Source organism: Typopeltis vanoorti, chromosome 5, assembly GCF_054136105.1.
Source record: "Typopeltis vanoorti isolate ZY-2024b chromosome 5, IOZ_Tvanoo_1.0, whole genome shotgun sequence".
NCBI classification, from domain to species: Eukaryota; Metazoa; Arthropoda; class Arachnida; order Uropygi; family Thelyphonidae; genus Typopeltis; species Typopeltis vanoorti.
Window position 1 is genome coordinate 12,776,353 of NC_143553.1, and position 19,772 is coordinate 12,796,124.

At 36.0% G+C, this 19,772-nt stretch overlaps 1 protein-coding gene across 1 annotated transcript in view; it reads left to right on the forward strand.

Moving 5' to 3' along the window:
* Positions 1-19,772, forward strand: part of LOC150106228 (uncharacterized) — a 373,927-nt gene that overhangs the window by 325,690 nt on the left and 28,465 nt on the right. The window contains exon 12 of the mRNA XM_090392254.1: positions 6,388-6,471. Coding sequence (XP_090248380.1) covers positions 6,388-6,471 — 84 coding nt within the window. The remainder of the gene's footprint in view (positions 1-6,387; positions 6,472-19,772) is intronic.

Below are 19,772 nucleotides of genomic sequence, written 5' to 3' on the forward strand. Positions count from 1 at the left end.
CTCATAAACTTTATTTCAGCTGTTATTAATCTTTGTTTGCCTTTTTGTTTTATTGTCCAGATTTCACTTCTATACAACAGGACTGGTAGGGCTAATATATTGTATACTTTTAGTCTGTTTTGTTTTTGAACTAGGTTAGGTTTAAATATAGAGTTAATTACACTTGTTATTTTTAAAGATTTTGCAATTTTTAGGTTTATATATTTTTTCATTTTCATATATAATCATACATCCTCAGTAGTTAAATGAATTCACCTGTTCTAAAATCTTATTATCTATTACTATTTAATTCTTACTGGATCTTGTCCTTTAAAGGCCATCATTTTTAATTTTTCTGTTAATATTATCATTTCATAATCTTTGGCTGTCTCATTTAAATTTAAAATATCTTTCTGTAAGTCACCTTCAAAATTTGTAATTATTATTTGGTCATCAGCAAAAAGGAGAGTGTTAAGTTCACAGTAGGAGAAAGTTTAATACCTTGATAGAAATTTTTATTCCATTTTATTATTATTTCATTTAGATAAATATTAAAAAGGGTTGCTGAAAGGGGGATGTCCCTGTCAGACTCCTTGGTTTATCTCTCTCATACATGGTACTTCATAATTTAATCTTATTTGTATTTGATTATTTTCATATATATACTTATAATAGCGTTTAGAATATTAATTGGTATTTGTGTTTCTTTTAATATGTTAAATAAAATTTTTCTTTTAATATATGAAATCCTCAAGTCAATAAATGTAATATATGTTTCTAAATTGCATTCTCTTCTTTTCTCTATTATTAATTTTATTAATACTACTATGTTCACTGGGCATCTACAGATGCCGTATGGTCACTCCGATGCTCGGTGATGTTCCACACCAGGCCTCGCCATGTAGTCCTGTTGTTGTTTGCTTTTCTGGTGGCCTCAACTCTCTGAAGATCAGTCACTCCACACATGCCATCCATCTCATTGATGGTCTACCCCTGCCTCTTTTTCCAGGAACTTTACCTTCTATTACTGTTCTGAGAATTCCTCCTTCCATCCTTTCTATGTGTCCAAAATATTTTAATTTTCTTCTGTCAATATCCTTAAGGAGCCTTGAAGTTCTACTGATCTTTTTTAACACCCATTCATTTGTATGCCTTACAGTATATGATATCCTCAACAGCCTTCTGTAACACCACATCTCAAAAGCAGATATCCATTCCTTATCTGACTTCTTTAGGTTCCAAGTCTCACATCCATAAGTCGCTGTTGGAAAAACAACTGCATCCAAAATACTCAGCTTTGTTCTCATGGAGATAGGTCTCTGACATTAACAGCTGTTTAATGGTTAGGTAACGTCTTGAGCAAAAGAGAAATCCTAGTTTTTTGGAAGCTGAGGATGCAATGGTTGTGATGTGTTCGTGCCAGGAGAGGCATGATGTTAGGGTAATTCCAAGAAGAGAAATGTTATCTTGTCTGGAAATTTGAGTGTTATCAAAAAATAATACTGGGGGAAAAATGGTGTTTTTTTGTGAGAAATAAGACAGCACTGGGTTTTACTAGCATTGAAGTTAATGAGGTTATCTGAGCCTTTTTGAAGAATGGCTTGGAGATCAGAATTGAGGGCAGTGGTGGTTCATGTTCTGTAGAAAGTGAGTTGTGTATGGCAAGGTTTATCAAATGAAAGGTAGGAGTGCAATGTACTGTCATCTGCAAAACTATGTATTGGGTTGGAGGTGAACTGAAGTAGGTCATCATTGATATACAAAACGAAGAAGGTTGGTGAGAGAACAGAACCTTGTGGAACCCCAGCATTAGTTGGATGGTGAGAGGATAGGGAACCGTCTACCATCACACATAGTGTGTATCCAGAGAGAAAGCCAGCAATCCAGCTGCACAAGTCCTAAGACAGTCCAAATGATGGAAGTTTGCTTGGTAAGCCTTTGTGCCAGACCTTGTCAAAAGCTTTGGAGATATCAAGTGCAACCACTTGAGATTCGCTAAATTTCTCCATGGCATTTGTGCAGAGATGAGTGATATATGATAGTAGATAGCTTGTTGATCGGCAGCGACAGAATCTGTTCTGGAGGCCTTCAAGGTAGTGTAGGAGTTGAGCATTGATGGTTTTCTCCATCACTTTTGATAGGACTCAGGCTTTGGGGTATATACCAGTGGAGTAAGAGAGTATGTACAGGCTGCATAGGATAGAAGTCAGTTCTGGTGCACAGACCTCTGGACAATTGGAGGAATGCCACCAGGGCCAGGAGATTTTTTGTGTATAATTTAGACAATAGGTTTCTTACCTCTTTCTGGCAAAGTAATATAGGGATCATTATATGTTGGATAGTTGGAATCACTGGGGGTGGCGGTCATTTGCCTTTGTCAATTTATGCATGCATTGGAGGCAAAGTGTGAAGCCAGGAGAGCTTTTTCTGTGGGTGATGATGCAATAGAGCCATCTTCTGGGTATGATAGAGGTGGAAATAGTGTGGGGCAAAAGTTACAACCAATTGCTTTGGCAAGAGACCAAAAGACATGGCTGCCATTTGGGCTAAGAGATTATCTCATATTATCAGGGGCGAATGCTGGTCTTGAAATTCACACTTGCTCTTGTTATCATTCAGGGTGCAATTGAAGTCTGATTAGCGGAATAATGAATTACTGACCATTTAAAACTATATATTTAGAAATTTATGTACCTTTAATCATACAAATACAACATTTATTTTACAAATGATATTCTATCTTTTTCAATTTAGCTACTTGAATACAAATTCTACCCTACAGTTCTTTATGAACTGGTCAATAACATCATCATAAAAAGTTGGTTATAACTTAATTTTCCTAAGCAACACGCTCACTTCTAAAGGCTGGCTGAAGCTCACTGGTTAGAGCTACTTTGACTGCATATGGCCTGGGTTTAAGAAGGGAGCAAAAATTGCTATGCGCACGCATGAAATCACAGTGCTACAGCAAGGACCTGGAAGCTCCTACAACCGAGCAAGCCAAGGTAGCTTTGACTAGACGAGCAAGCATCGGCCTTCGATACACAACGCAAAGCTCAATTATTGCCGTGCAAGCTTAAGACGTCTTCTGTCTACAAAAATAAAAGCCTAAATGGAATGCTTATAAATGCATGCATTTATTAATAATAAATACTACTTCTTTCTCTATTAATGAGCTTGCGCAGCAAGCATGGAGAATTCACCACTGCATATTATGCTGTGTTCACACTGAGGTTCTTCAATATTTATTCTTCCATCAGTCAATTTCACATCTGGCATTGCATTGTCACTGCTTTGATGGTACACCATTCTGCAACCTTCCTACCCTCAGAACATTTTAAAGTCATCCTTCCATAGTCATTACCCCTTTTACTTGCTACATATTGAAAGACTTCTTCAAGATTTCTTTTGGCCTTATCGGCTAGCGTTCTCTCACAATTAGCTTTGATCTGCTTTGTACAGGTATGCTGATCACTTTTTCTTTATATTCCCATCACAATTTTTTTCTGCAACTCTTGCTTAATGATGCTATACGTTCATCTGACTCATACCTGATTTATCCTTATGACTGTGGATATATATTCTGATACTGCATTTTTGCAAACACTTCTTGACCACCTCCCATGCACTACCAACATCTCTCCCCTTCAAATTCTTATGCCATGGCAGTATTGGAATATGATACCCCAGCTTGTCATAATCACCTTCTTTCTAATTCCACATATATTCCTTAACAAAAATTTCTACATGTCTGGAAATCTTCCATACCAAAACTACATGATTGCTTTCTCTAAGAGGAAGCAACATAGCTAGATTGGTTAGTGTTATGTTCTCTGATGGTATGATCAGATCTAGCACTCTCAAACCTCATTTTTCCTCCTTTATGTTCTGCCTGAGTTAATTGTCTCATCAGGCTTTGGGATATATACCATCACTGACCATGCCTCCTCCCAATCTATGTCCCCATAGATGACATGCCAATGCATGTCATCTACATTCTCCCTTATACCCTCTGGATCATAGCAACAATTAATTACATATTGTTCTATTGGCCTCTATTTAACACCAGATAACCTCAGATGAATTATCCTCTAAATCCCCATTCCACTGATGTATCTTTTACTCTCTTTGGCTTCAGTTACTCTGCTATCATCAGCAAAATTCTTCCTCCCATACCATTCCTTCTGGCCTCTCTGAAGACATCATATTCCTTGAATTCTATTCCTATGACCATATCATACTCATTCAACCAAGTCTCAATAATGCATATAACTTTTGTTCAAGTTGAGGTAATGGAATGTCCCAAACTTTTCATGCTTATTTTGAATACTTCTGACATTAGTATTATTAAACGTCAATATCCTCTTTATCCCACAACCTCCATTACACGTTGTATTGCTTATCCCACTAAACTGAAGAATCTGGGGTGCTACATTTAGCATTATGCGATCACTTGCCAACTTCTAGATTGCCTGGACCCATGCTCATTCGCACCTCCTTCCCCAAAGATGCTAGTTTCCCTGACACTTCTGAACACTCACAGAAGAACACTCTTTCAAGATTTCTGACACCAAATCCATTCAAATGCAAGCCATCCACCTTATATAAATCCTTCCTTCCTTCCATCAAACTCGCTCCTCACATTTACAAACTCCATACCATTCCTCCTGCACAAATGTTTTTGTGTTTTAGCTCACTTCTATCGTACTGTGTAACAGACCTATAACTTTTACTTTCTCACTCTTTTTGGATGCACTAGCAACTGTTTCATGTCTTCTAGTATACTACGCTTGCCATCTGCTAAATCACTTGTACCATCCAAAATAAACATCATTCACCTTTACATTCTGTATCTTTACAGCATCAATGACATCTTTAATCTTAGCAGCAGGAAAACTCAATTTTGTCACACTCTCATCAAGCACTCCATACAAAAGCTGCTCCTCTTCTCATACTTTTGCTCTTTTGTGCTCTACTTCCCCCCTTTCTTTCACTTTTGTGTCATACCATCCTGCCAGGCATTTCTCCAACCACTTAATCTCACATTTTGTTCTCTTGAGAACTCCACATCATTGCACTAACTTTTCCATGACCTTCTGGTCATTCTCTTCATCGTCCACTGAATCATTCATACATAGCTGCTTACACTAATTATACCACTCGCATTATCATGCAATTTGCCTTTCAGCTCACTGCTACCATTCTTATTAATTTCTTTACACTTTTTGCATTTGCTCACAAAACACATTAAATTGCATTCTCCAGTTTTGTTCTTCTCCTTCCATAAATCTCTTGCTCTGCAAAACATGGTAATGCTGCTTAACCATTTTTCTTACACTGGAATTTAGCTCTTTGTGAGCTGAACAGTTGTCCAAAATGAGAAGAATTTCACAATTAAGAGATTTTAAAATTCTTCTCATTATGGCCTCTAGATGTACAGTGTGTTATGGGCTTCAAACCCAAGAAATTTTAATCTTGGTAGTAATTCTTTGCACAGTATACCTATAGTATACTGCAGATAAAGTTTTATGCCTTTCGAGATTCTAGAAAATTTAGTTTTTATTTTTTATTTTTTTTATTTTTATTTTTTTATGTAATCAGTGGTATACATCTTATGCATGCTTGCTGCATTCAAACATTCTAAGACAGCCACTCTATCTATAGATTGTCTGGATCCTGCAGTCACTTCTTTATACTTTGCTGTTAATGTCTTTTGTAGTGTGCATGCTAGTGTGATACCATTTCAACAACATTATATATTTGCTTCAAGCTCAGGAGTTTAGCAAATTCATTCATATACTCTGTAGCTCCTTTGCATACTGTTTTTCACTCCATACTTTATGGATAGAAATTCCATTACCTTTGTTCAGCTTTTGAAGTTATCCTTTAGTACATTGCACTCATATTCTAATTAATAGCTTAATCTGTTCCATTAACACACTAATCAACAAGTCCATCCCATCACATTGCAAAACCATTTCATCACTTGATCTAGCTCTTACCATTTTTGTCTTATGCTTCTTGAATCACTGTCTGTGAAGAATTTAAATATTTGGTCCCTTTGCTTCTTTATGTTATAAACCACTGATGAACCAGTGTATCACACATATAACAATGAAATGGCCTTGCTTAAAAGCTTTAGCTAGGGTTAAATGCAAGCAAAATAAGCTAAGAATCACTCGAAACCACCACCAACTGCAGATGTAAATAATTTGTCAAGTATGGGCCATATGCAATGCCATCAATAGTTAACTAGTCAGATGGTTGCAGGAATTTTAAGTGCACTCTCATACTTTTTTCTACAGTAAAGAAAGTTGGTCCATTCGTTGCTAGAAAATTGGTGGTGTACCTATATATTTATTTTTCTGTTTTCCTTTTTATTTATTATTATTATTTTTTTATTTTTAGGTGGATGCCCGAAATGCTATCAAAGATAAGGTTACTGCAGACCCTTCTGTTACTGATGTTAGACCTGTTTTTCATTGCTTACAAGTAAATATTATTTTCATATTCAAGTTTAATACATAATAAGCTAAGTGACATATGAAACAGAAAAGTTTTTCGTCCACATCAGCATTCATGTGGATGAAATATATCACTCCTCTTGCACTTTGTATTCAAAATATGTCAGTGTAATATCAATGGTATTGCACACTATTAATATGCAATTAGTATACACAAGGCTGGTAGCATGGTTAATATACAACACTGAAAGTGTGCTACACTAAGCATCATATCTTTATCATTCACTTTCATTCATATAATTTTCTGATGACATATTATGAATGGGAATACAGAAAAATGCGATAGTTCTACAAACTAGTATATATTATCTTTATACAAGAGTGGTCTGAAAAGTTGTCAGCCTCAACCATAGATGGCAACGCTCGGCAAGATTTTTTCCCCAAGTTCGTACATATGTCATAAGCATCCATGTGAAAATGCAAGTCATTCTATCAAGTAGTTTGTTTTATACAGCTATCTGAAGCAAATGCTTTCTCTGTATCCCTTGAAATGGATAAAATTGAGTATCGTGCGATTATAAAATTCTTCGTAAAAGACAGTATAATGCCAAAAGAAATTCATTCGAAGTTTATAAAAGTTTATGGGCAATTTTCTCCTTCATTTTCGACAATTAAGAAATGGGCTGCTGAGTTTAAACGTGGCTATGCCAGCCTTGAAGATGATCCACGTAAAGGATGCAAAAAAAGTGTAACAACACCAGAAATCATTGATCAAGTGCACGATATGGTATTGGATGACCGGCGAGTCAAAGTGTGTGAAATTTCTGAAACTATAGGTATTTCAAAAGAACGTGTAGGATATATTTTGCATGAAGACTTGCATGAAAAAGCTTTCCGCAAGATGAGTGCCTCGTTTGCTCACAGGAGATCAAAAATGCACTCGCATGAAAATCTCTGAACAGTGCTTGGAGCATTTTAACAAGAATAAAACTGATTTTGTGTGTTGATTTATTACTATGGATGTGACTTAGATTCATTATTACACACAAGAATCCAAACAGCAGTGAAAAACAGTCGACAGAAGACAAAGTCAGTTCCATCAGCAGGAAAGGTCATGGCATCAGTGTTTTGGGGATGCTAAAGGCATTTTGTTTATTAGGGATCTGCACTATGAATTGTTGGAACATCCACCCTATTCCCCAGATTTGGCTCCCTCTGACTTCTCTCTCTTCCCAAAACTAAACCTCTTCCTTACTGGTCAATACAATATTTTTCTTCGAATCAAGAGGTGATTGCAGCTCTAGAGGGGTATGTTGCAGATCTTACTGAGAACCACTACAGGGACAGGATATGCTGGAATAAATGGATTAGTCTTAAGGGAGATTATGTTGAAAAATAAAAATAAATTTGAAATTATAAATTAGTTTTTTATTGTTAGGCTGAGAACTTTTAGACCACCCTTGTACACACACACATGCACACCAACAGTTTTTTCCAGATGGCCCTTGTCGTCTGGTCTTATGTTGTCATATCTAACACTTCCATCTTCAAAGTCGATACTGAGTGCATCCTCCATTAAGAATATTTTTGCTGTTTATCATTTTCTATGCTGCCTGTTTTGATACTTTGTGTTTTTTATTACTAATTTTTCATGCCAAATTTATTATAGCAGATATTCAGTTTAGTTAAAGAATCTAGAAGACTTGTTCCAGATTTTATTTGGAATATAGCATCATCTACATAATGGAAAAGCTAAGTTGAATGCACTCTTGTCTTGCACTTTTTATATTATACCATCTTCTCACACCTCCTTCAGTTCTAACTACTGATTTAAAACTTAGGCCCCAAGACAGGGACAGAAAGTTATAAACTGATCAGTATCTCAGAAGTGATGATGGAGTTTGATCAGGATATACATTGCTCTGTATAAAACACAATTTACTGCATATAATTGTAATGTTTTGAAATGCAATATGTAGCCAGTTTAAATTTTAAAAGCATGAGAGGATACCATTTTCAGATCTAATATTTAAATTGCAAATCTTTCTTACCTAAGATTTCAAGATAATTGGCTGTTCCTTGTACCAGGGTTTTTAATTTAAGACTAAGCTTTGGAGGGAGTGAAGAAGTTTAAAATAGTTCCATTGCATAAAAGGAGGCCTCAAAACAGGGATAGAATGTTATAAATTGATCAGTATCTCAGAAATGATGATGAAGTTTGATCAAAGGTAAAATTGAGGAAAATAGTAATGTGATACTCTTATTAGGATGTCATGCCTTATTTTACTCACTTTTTTTAATAATAGAGACGCTTGAATTGAATGAAGATAATGGTGCTACAATGATACTGCTGGATTTTGCAAAGTCTTTTGAAAAGATATCACACAGAAACCTGTTACACAAAGTGGACCAATGGTGATGGGTAGGAAATTAAGATGTATACAAGGGTCCTTGATGAATAGATACTAAAGAGATATGGAGTTGAATGCATGATAAGTTTCTGTGACTAAGTGTTCCACAGAGTTCTGTATCTCAGAAGTTTTGTATTTCTGCTGTATTTAATTTGTATGTTAATGATACTGGAAATGGTTTAAAACAAAATATCCATTTGCTTGCTGTTAATACAAAATTAGATAGAGTAATAGTTAATCTTTGGAAATATTAAATATTCCATATTTAATTTACCATCTTCAGTAAAAATCGTGCCTAAGTAGCTGAAATGTTTTACTTATTCCACAGGTTCCCCGTTCACAACACAGTTGACATTTTCAACAATTCTACCTATTTTCATTGTCTTTGTCTTTTTAATGCTGACCTTCATACCATATTTATTACAACAGTTATTCAATTTAGTCAGGGAATCTTACAAACTTGTAGCAGATTTATTTAGAAGTATAACATCGTCTGCATAAAGCAAAGGGCTGACATTAACATCTCCAATTCTGATATCATGTTTAATACCACTTTTCTTCATAATGTGATCCATATAGATAATGAATAACCTACATCCTTGTCTCACACCAGATTTAACATTAAACCATCTTCCTGTACTTCCTTCAATTCTAACTGCTGACTTACAACTCAAATAAAGACCAAGTATTCCTTGATATAATGCCCCATCGACACCATATAACTGTAGCATATTGAATAGCTGCTCTCTTGGCACCTTGTCATATGCCTTTTCCAGATCTACAAAACTTAAATACAGATCTTTGTTATATTCCCACGCTTTCTCAACTATTTGTCGTAAAGTGAAGATCTGATCCTGACAGCCTCTATTTGGCCTGAATCCAGCTTGTTCTTCGCCAAGCTTTTCTTCCACAATTCTTCTCAACCGTTTCTCAAGTATACTTGCATAGATCTTGTCAGGAACACTCAATAGGGAAAAACCTCTGTAATTCTCACATTCAGTTTTATTTCCCTTTTTATATATAGGTACTTAGAGCTGTACTCCAATCATCGGGAATTCATCCCTCTGTCCAGGCTCTCTGAACTATGCAGCCACCGTAAGACTTTTATACTACCATACTTCAGCATTTCTGGTCGAATATCATCTAGTCCTGCTGCCTTTCCACATTTCAGGCCTTTGATGGCTTTTTCTACTTCAAGTATGGATATGTATTCCTGACTGTATGCCTGTTGAGTGTTTTTTACCACTGTGCTATCACTGCTTGGTTCATTTAGCAATTTTTGAAAGTAATTACTCCATACTTCAAGGATATCTCTTTCTCCTGTTTTCATGTCACCTTTATCATCTCTAACTCCTTTGACAGCACTCTTTCCTCCATTTCTAAGCTTCTTCGACAACCTCCAGAATATTTTGCTACCTTCTTGATATTTATTTTCTATGTTCTTGCCAAAGTCCTCCCATGATTTTTGTTTAGCCAGTTTTACACAGTGTTTCGCTTTCTTACACTTGTCTCTGTATTCTCTAAGAGCAAAAGCTGACTTATTTGGCAAGAACTTTTGATATGCTTTCTTCTTTTCCTTCACTGCCTCATTAATTTCCTGTGTCCACTATGGAGTTCTGATTTTTTTTTATCCTTGCAAACAACCTCACCACATGCTTCTCTGGCTGAATCAATCAGGGTTTTCTCCAAGGTTTGGTTCCTGTTCTCAAACTCTTTCATTTTTTCTTCAATAATCTTTGTGTATTTTAGTCTACAGTTCACATCTGAGAGCTGCTCAACTTTTATTCGCTTTAAAACTTTCTAAAATGTTATTCATTTCAATATGAAATTCAATTTAACCTGCTCAAGACTAAATAGTGATCACTTCCAATTTCAAATCCTCTGTACACTTTGGTGTTCTGCACCAGGGAGAAAACATCACTATCAATAATAATATAGTCAATGAGACTTTTTTTATTCCTTGCATCTTCTATCCATGTGAATTTGTGCACATTTTTATGTTGGAACATGGTGTTAGTAATAACCAGTCCATGTCATGAGCAGAAATCCAACAGGTATTTGTCATTATTATTAGCTTTGCTCTTTTCTCCAAATTTTCCCTAAATAGTTTTGTATGTCTTACAATCATTTCCTACTCTGCCATTTTGATCCCCAACAAGGACCAACTTTTCCTTTTTCATTGTGTCAGTTGCTTTTTCTAAAGCATCAAAAAATTCCTTCACTTCTACCTTAGTAGAACCTTCTGTGGGACCATAGGCACAAATAAGTCTCATTGTCTAGTTTCCCATTCTCATATTTGTTCCAGTAGCTGACTTTTCACTGTTCGCCCTGGTTCCTTGGCAAAAACAACGGGGGCCTTGTTTAACCGGGCGACACCCCAGCCGGCATGAAATTTTGTCATGTTGTACCATCATTGTCTATATTGGTTTAAGCCAATAAGAATACAATTTGGTGTTCTAAATCCCAAATTGCCAGCCCATCCTTGTTCGTTCAGTATATCCAGGTAGATATTCAACAGAGTGCAGCACGAGAAGGTGAGGATTGGACGTTAGTCAGAAGCCCTGGTTGGTTCTCCGCATTCCTTTAAAGGCTATGTGGGGGTCTCCTCTCAGTTATGCAGCTTTGACCCTTAAGCACCCCAAATAAAACTCAAAATAAATAAATGAAAATCAACAACATACAAAAAAAATTAAATTAAACTGCATCATTGACTAATCGCCGACATTTAACTTTCTGTAGGCCATGTATTTTAATGTCCCATTGTCTTGCTTGAGGGAAACTGGAACCCAGGATTATTGAATGTCTTTAGTTCTATTCATTTCGATTTGTGGTTTGGTTACCATTTTACAAGCTGTTTGTGTCCATACCAGGTTTTTGGCATGCAGTAAGGAATAGACATTAGTTGTTGGAAGTTTTTACACTTGGTTATACTATGGGAATGAGGAGAGTGAGTTTGTGGAATTTCTGAGAGATAGTATCTTAAGCAGCGTGTGATTGGAGCAACTAGAGACTTTAATATTTTGGATTTGGTGATAACTTCACAAGAAGTAGTTGTTAATAAAGTGTTGACACTGCTGCCAGTTGGTGAGAGTGATCATGATGTACTTGTTTGCGAAGTGATGAATCAAGAAAATTTCACTGCCAAAAATGGATATACGTGGAAGTATAAAGCATTTGATTATAGGAAGCTGTGTAGTGAGTTAGCATCAGTACATTGGGTAGATGAGCTGAGCAGAAAAGATGTTGACAATGCATGAAAACTCACAAGGCAGTATCTGAGAAAAGCAATCTATAACTGCATACCAAGGGTTAAGCAAGTAAATAGAGTAGGAGTGAAATGGATGAACAGTGAAATTAAGCAAGCTGTGTTGGAAAAGAAAATGTTATGGAGGAGGTACAAAGCAGTTGGTGGTAATCAGACTCATGAAGAGTATAAAGTACAGGCTAGAAAGATGCTGAGCATGGTAAAGTAAGAAAAGGTGCAGTATGAGAAGAGATTGGCTGGTCAGGACAAGGTTAACTCAAGGGAATTTTTCCACTACATGGCAGCAAGAGGAAGAATAATTATAGCAATTAACACTGGTATATAGTCATGGCAGCAGACTAACAGCTGCAAAGGATATAGTGGAATTATTGAACGAGCACTTTATCAGCGTATATCATACTGGTGTAAATGATGTGGTGGAATATATAGAACAGAGGCAACTATTAGTAGAATTGGAAGTTAAAAAAACAGAGGTGTATCAGATGTTAGTTTGGTTAGATGTTAATAAGGCTGTGGGAATGGATGACATATCACCATGTATTCTTAAGGAATGTGCACCACACTTGGCTATGCCCCTGATCTGGTTATTTAATGAAAATCTTGCAGTGGTTAGGGTTCCTAAGGAGTGCAAAGAAGGTAAAATAGTACTACTCCACAAGCATGGTTCTAAGACAGGTCTCCAAAGATAGGCCAGTTTGTATAATTACAGTTGTGGTCAAGGTGTTGGAGTATCGGTAAGGAATAGAATACAGGATTGGGTTGATGGACATTGCATACGTTATGAAGGTCAGCATTTTTTATGTTCTCAACAAGTTTTTCCTGTCTGTCGATAGTAAGCCAAGTTACTTCAAGTAGTCCTGGATGTGATAAAGGAGAAAGTTTCTCCTTAGGTGAACAGATGGCAGGTGCCAATTTTACATATGGTTTAAATGTGGTGCAGAACTGATATTTATTAAGCACTCTAGATATCTTTTTTTTGATGTGCCCTGAATGTCTGGGATGGTAACAGTTTTGCTGTAGTCTTGTGTGTTAGGTAATGGAGAAAATTTCTGGGGAGCATTTAGCATTGGCTAAAAAAAGTGTGATGCAAGTATAGTAAGTGAGTTCAGTAGTAAGAGCATTGTCATTGAAACAGATAGCTCTGGCTCTGTGAGTTAGTGTTTTTAGGATACCATAATTTTAAGCTGAATGATGGTGTTATTATTTGTGCAAATATCTCCTTGTATGTGTAGGTTTTCTATATATAGAAATAGACAGTGAACAATCAGGATCATGTATGACTAGTACCATGAAAGGATAGACAGTCATAGGCGCTGGCTACTTAAATGCACTAAAAATATCTAATGTGTTCAGACAATGTGGCCAAATAGCAAACACATCATCATCAATGTAGCACAGCCAAACCACTGGTTTGAGAGTGATTGTATTCATACCTAGATTTTCTAAGTATTCTATGTAGAAATTGGCTAGGCAGCAGGCATTACTGTCCCATCTAGCTACATATCTTCTTTTTCCATGCAAAATAGCCTGCATGTGCTGTAAATTTAAATAATTCAAATATATTTGGGGTGGGGAAATTTAGCAAATCCAGGGTTTCAATTAATAGTACATTAGTAAATAGTGAAGTAATATCATAATCATTGTCTGAATTTCTTAGTATCATCATCTTAGTTTATTCACAATATGATACAGTGTGAAAAGGGAAAAGAGATTTACATTGAAAATTAAAGATTGCAAATTATAGTCTTCCAAGTCTGTCTACAGGAAACTTACTTAAGACCAATGAGGACCATACCTTTAGGAATTTCACTGTTGTACGTAAGGATAGAACTGGAGATGGTCCTGCTCATGGAAGAGCAGCTATCCTAGTGGACAGTCATATTCCTTCCCATTAGGTTCTAATTAATACTTCTCTGGAAGCAGTAGCAATTCACTTCTCTGTGGGATTTCTTATTACAGTATGTTCAATTTATTTACCACCAAATGCTGATTTAAATGAAATTGATCTTGATAACCTTATCTTGCAACTGCCTGAACGCATACTTTTGATGGGCGACTTTAACAGTCACAATTCTCTATGGGTTAGTGCCAACACTAATAGACGAGGTCGAATCATTGAAAAAATTCTTGATAATAATAACCTTTCCCTTCTAAATAATAAACTCAATACTTTCTTCCATATGCCTACCGCTCATATTCTGCAATTGATCTTACAATCTGTTCCTCTTCCACTCTTCATGCGGGACGTTGAAGAGAACATATATGGAAGTGATCACTTTCCTGTCCTTTGTACAATGTCTTCACAGGAATCATGTTCACCCACACAGATACCTATATGGAAAATGGACCAGGCTGTGACTGGAACACTTTCTCTCATCTTGCAAAATTTAATGCTGATGCCATCAGTCAAACACCTATCAATGAATCTGTAAAATATATAACAGAATGCATTGTCCAGGCAGCAACAACCTCCATCCCAAAAACATCATCTCGATTCCCAGTCTATCCAAAGCCTTGGTTGAACCCAGAATGTCAGGCAGCCAAAAAAGATCAACACAGAGCATGGAGCATATTTCGTAGATACCCCACCACATCAAATTTAACAACTTTCAAGCGTGCTCGAGCCAAAGCACGTTATGTAAGATGTCAGAGTCAAAAACAATCATGGATCCAATTTACTACATCAATTAATCAAATGACCAGTCCAAAAACTGTATGGGATAAAATCCGGAAAATGAAAGGCAGATAGTACACGTTGTTTGTCCACCTTAGACTATAATGGAGGTGTTCTTGCTGATCCCAAAGCTATTGCAGATACTTTGGTAGAAACTTTTGTTAAAATCTCAGCACAGTTTCATATTCTCCAGAATTTTTAATACTGGAAAGAGCAACAAGAGAAACAAAGGCTTAATTTTTCTACCAACATTCTTCAGCCATTTGTCAAGGAGGAACTAAAAAGAGCTCTCCTACAATCTCACCCTAGTGCAGTAGGACCTGAAGACATCCATTATGAAATGATAAAACATCTACCATCATCTTCTATTGTTCTTCTCTTATTATACAATAGAATACTTGCAGAGGAAGAGTTTCCAAATTCTTGGCATAAGTCAATTGTCATTGCTATTTCAAAACTAGGAAAGGATTCAACACAAGCAAATAATTATCGACCCATTGCTCTGACCAGCTGTCTTTGTAAGATACTAGAGAAAATGGTTAATGCCAGGCTTCTCTGGTATTTAGAAAGCAACAGTCTTATCTCCAATACACAATGTGGTTTCCGTAGACATCGATCAACTTTAGACCATTTAGTTTAGTTAGAAACTTGTATAAGAGATGCATTTCTGAAGCGAGAACATCTTGTCTCAGTTTTTTTGACATTGAAAAAGCTTATGACACAGCCTGGAAATATGGCATATTAAAAGACCTCTGTAACCTAGGTCTCAATGGACACCTCCCTATATTTATTAAAAACTTTGTCCACGCGAACTTTCCAAGTCAGAGTGGGAAGTACTATCTCGACCATATCATCAAGAACAAGGTGTTCCCCAAGGCTCTGTCTTAAGTGTAACCCTTTTTGCTATTAAAATCAACTCAATTATTGAATAGCTTCCTCCCACTGTAGACAATGCTCATATGTTGATGACTTCACAATTTACTGTCACTCACATAACATCAGGGTAATTGAAAGGCAACTTCAGCAAGCAATTGATCATGTCTCTCTCTGTGGGCTCTTAATAATGGATTTAGGTTTTCAACAGAAAAAATTGTCTGTGTACACCTGTCGACGCACTCATCACCCAGATCCTGAACTAAGAATGGGACATACTGTTATTCTAGTAGCTACAGAAACCAAGTTCTTGGGACTCATCTTTGACAGAAAACTCACATTTCAAGCACACATTCGTCAACTAAGAGAAAAGTTCAAAAGAACTTTGAACCTCCTTCGCACTCTATCCTCTAATGAGTGGGATGCTGATCGAGCTTCATTGCTCCATCTTTATCGTGCACTTATATGTTCAAAGCTGGATTATGGATCCCAAGTCTATGGTTCGGCAAGACAGTGTAACCTATGATGGTTGGATTCCATCCATCATCAGGGTATATGGATAGCTACTGGTGCCTTTCGCACCTCACCCACTCAAAGTCTTTATGTTGAAGCAAATGAACCGGCTCTATCACTTCGACGGAAACAGTTGTCTCTTAATTATGCCCTAAAAATAAAATCTCTCCCAGATCACCCTACATGGAATAGTATCTTCTCTCTGCATTGGGAAGCTCAATATCACACGCATCAAACTGCTATACATCCTTTTGGTATGCGTAATAAAGAAACTGTGCAAGCTGTTAGTATAAATGTTGACAACATTAGCTACACTAAACATAACAGCATTCCTCCATGGCAGGTTTGCACACCATCCTGCAACCTCTCACTTTGTCAGCTACAGAAATCTTATACCCCATCATCCATTTACCTGCAATTGTTTAATGCACACAGAGCAGCACACGCTGATTTCTTACCCATCTATACTAATGGTTCAAGAACTAACACCTCTGTTGGCTGTGCTGCTGTGTTTCCTAACATTATTATCTCAAATCAGATCCAACCAGACTGCAGTAATTATACAGCAGAGTTACAGGCCATTCAGCTTGCACTTCTGCATATAAAAGAAAACTGCTACCAAATGTATATAATTTATACACACTCATTGAGCTCTTTACAGGCTATCTGCTCTCGTATGTATAATCCACATCCAGTACTTTATGAGGTGCTACACCTGCTTCATAAAATGAAAATCCTTAATTTCAATGTTCAGTTCTGCTGGATTCCCAGCCACATCGGAATCAAAGGAAATGAGGCTGCAGATGCAGCTGCTAAATCGGCTCATGCCTTCTCCACATACTGTTTGACAGTTCCACATACAGACAACTTATAAGATCAAAGCTAATTGCTCAGTGGGAGTTAACATGGCAAGAAGCATCAACAAGCAAATTATATAACATTAAACCTGAAATTAAACACTGGCATTCTAGTCAATGTACAAAGAGAAGGGAGGAGGTTGTCCTTGCTAGGCTCCGCATAGGTCACAGTCACCTTACGCATTCTCATTTACTGAGAGCTGATGACCCTCCCATATGTGAAAAATGCAACACACATCTCACTATTCATCATATTCTGGTAGATTATCATACACAAGAGAGGAATGAAATTTTCACCTATCTAACCAAGCCATATACACTCAGGGAAATGCTAGCAGACTCAGGCAAATTGCATGATGTTTTTAATTTTTTAGAAAGAATTAATTTGTACATACACATTTTGACCATAAATTTGTTTATATGTAAATACTTTTTTTTGCTTAACTTAACTTTTATACATACATATTATTCATTAGGTTAAATCTGACCAATTATGTATTACCATAGGCCTTGATCTTGTATATTTGTATCACCTTGCTGTAATTTTGTTAATGTGTAAATACCATAATGCTAAACTTAAATTTTATGCATCAATGCTGTATAATAATTCCTTTCTGACTCTTTAGGTATTAGTATAATAATGTTTGTTGTAATCTTACTAGATGTAGACACTGCTTTCCTTGACTTGTTTTTGTATATACATATGTTAACCTATAGTTATCTATTTATGTATTGTTGAAATCTCTGCAGTAATTTTGTTTATATGTAGATACTGCATCACTTAACATACATTTTGTGTATACATCTTATTTACTACTTATTTTTCGAATAATCATGTAGTGCCGTAGGACATGTTACCTACTTGTGTACTTTTTAGTAATTCTGTTTATATGTATTGCTAAATTCTGTTTATACTGCATTGCTAAATTTAATTTTCATCCATGCATATTATATAATAATCCCTTTTGCCTATTTTTGTACTGCTATAAAGGCATCTATTATAATTTTACATATATGTAGATACTGCATTCCCTGGCTTAGTGTTTCATATATTATGTATTAACTTATATTGTTAACTATTTTTGCACTACTGTAATAACCTCTGACCTTGTGTGTTGCTGTGCTCTCTGCAGCAGTTCTGTTTACCTAGAGATGCTGCTTTGTGAAACTAGATTCTTGTACAGACATGTTGTTTACAATTTTCTTTAAATACTAATGTTGTAACCTTTATTATGGCACAGTATGACCTTTGTAGTTTTTGTGCCAAATAAGCTATAAACCAACCAACCAAGTCTATCTATCTTGAGCTAACTTGTAGATGTCACATGGAGTTTTACAGTTCAGCCTATTGATGGTTTTACAGATGTATTGCCAAAATTGTTTGCATGGTCTTCCTCTACAGCGACTGCCATCTTCTAGTTTGTACAGGATGAGGAATTCCATAAAGGATGAGACTTCATGATGTCTGAGTTGTAGTTTTTTTTATTATATTTACAAGTGGTTTTTGCTTAGCCAGATTTAACACTGTAGAGTTAGTGTCATGGTCCATCCAAATGTATCCAAGGATCAGTCTGAGACATGTTGTTCCAAAGGAGTTAGATAGATCTGTAGTTTTTTTTTGATGCTCATTGTCCAGGTTTGACAATAACCATACAAGAAGATGAATCTACTGGTTGCATGGTATAGTCTTAATTTTATCTTTAATAATATTAATGAAGATTTCCAGATGGGATGAAATTTGTTATGGAAGACATTTTTAGCCTATGGTTTTTTAATGTACTTTTTAGGTGAACAGAATTTTTAACAAAGGAGAAAGAATTACTCGGGGGAGGGGACTAGTAATTTAACTTATTGTTGAGCAAGCTTGTATGTATGACTGTTTACATTCTCTCTCAAGAAATTCAGAAATTAATTTTCCCCTATTACCATTGATGAAATCTGCCATAATGTTTACCTACTTGCACTAGCTAAATTGCTTTGCTAAGACATGCTACTCACATACTGAAATCCATATTTCGTTTGCATTTTCATTCTCAACCAAACTATTCAACTGCAACTACTTTTTTCAGCTTTCATCCTAACACTATGCTTAAATTTTAGACACATTTGTTTCTGTACTTTAATCATGGACATTCAAAAACAATAGAGGATATATTAAAAACATCTTCTATTGTTCTTGAATTCCATGAAATGGAGGACAATAAATAAAATACAGCAGCTACCACAATGTTTGGTAAAATGCAACTTCATACGCATTCCAAACAGTATTTGCACAGTTCTGTCAAACAACGTAGTAGCAACAATCCTACCAAGAATAATGATATTTTTGCTAGTCCGTCAGTTCAAATCTTACTTCTGCATATATGTTTGTAAAAGCCTTTAAGGGTTGTCTATGAAGCTTGAAGTGAATTACAAAATTCACTTCATTTGATTCCACATTTGATCTTTACAGATCAGATGTGGTCTGCCAAATTTTCTAACACTTCGCTAATTTATAGTATTGTGTGTTATAGGTTTCCACCCTTTCATGGTAAAATTACTAATTATACACCTCACTGAATGTCAAAAATAATTTTTTTATTTTTATGGTGCTATGTAATGGCAAGCTGCAATTAGTGCATTCTGTAGTAGAACTGCACGTTAATTATATTATAGTTTTGACCTTCAGCAAATTGAATACAAATGCAGACTTATTGATCTAGTTTTGCTCATTTCTGCCTTCTCCCTCAGGTGCCT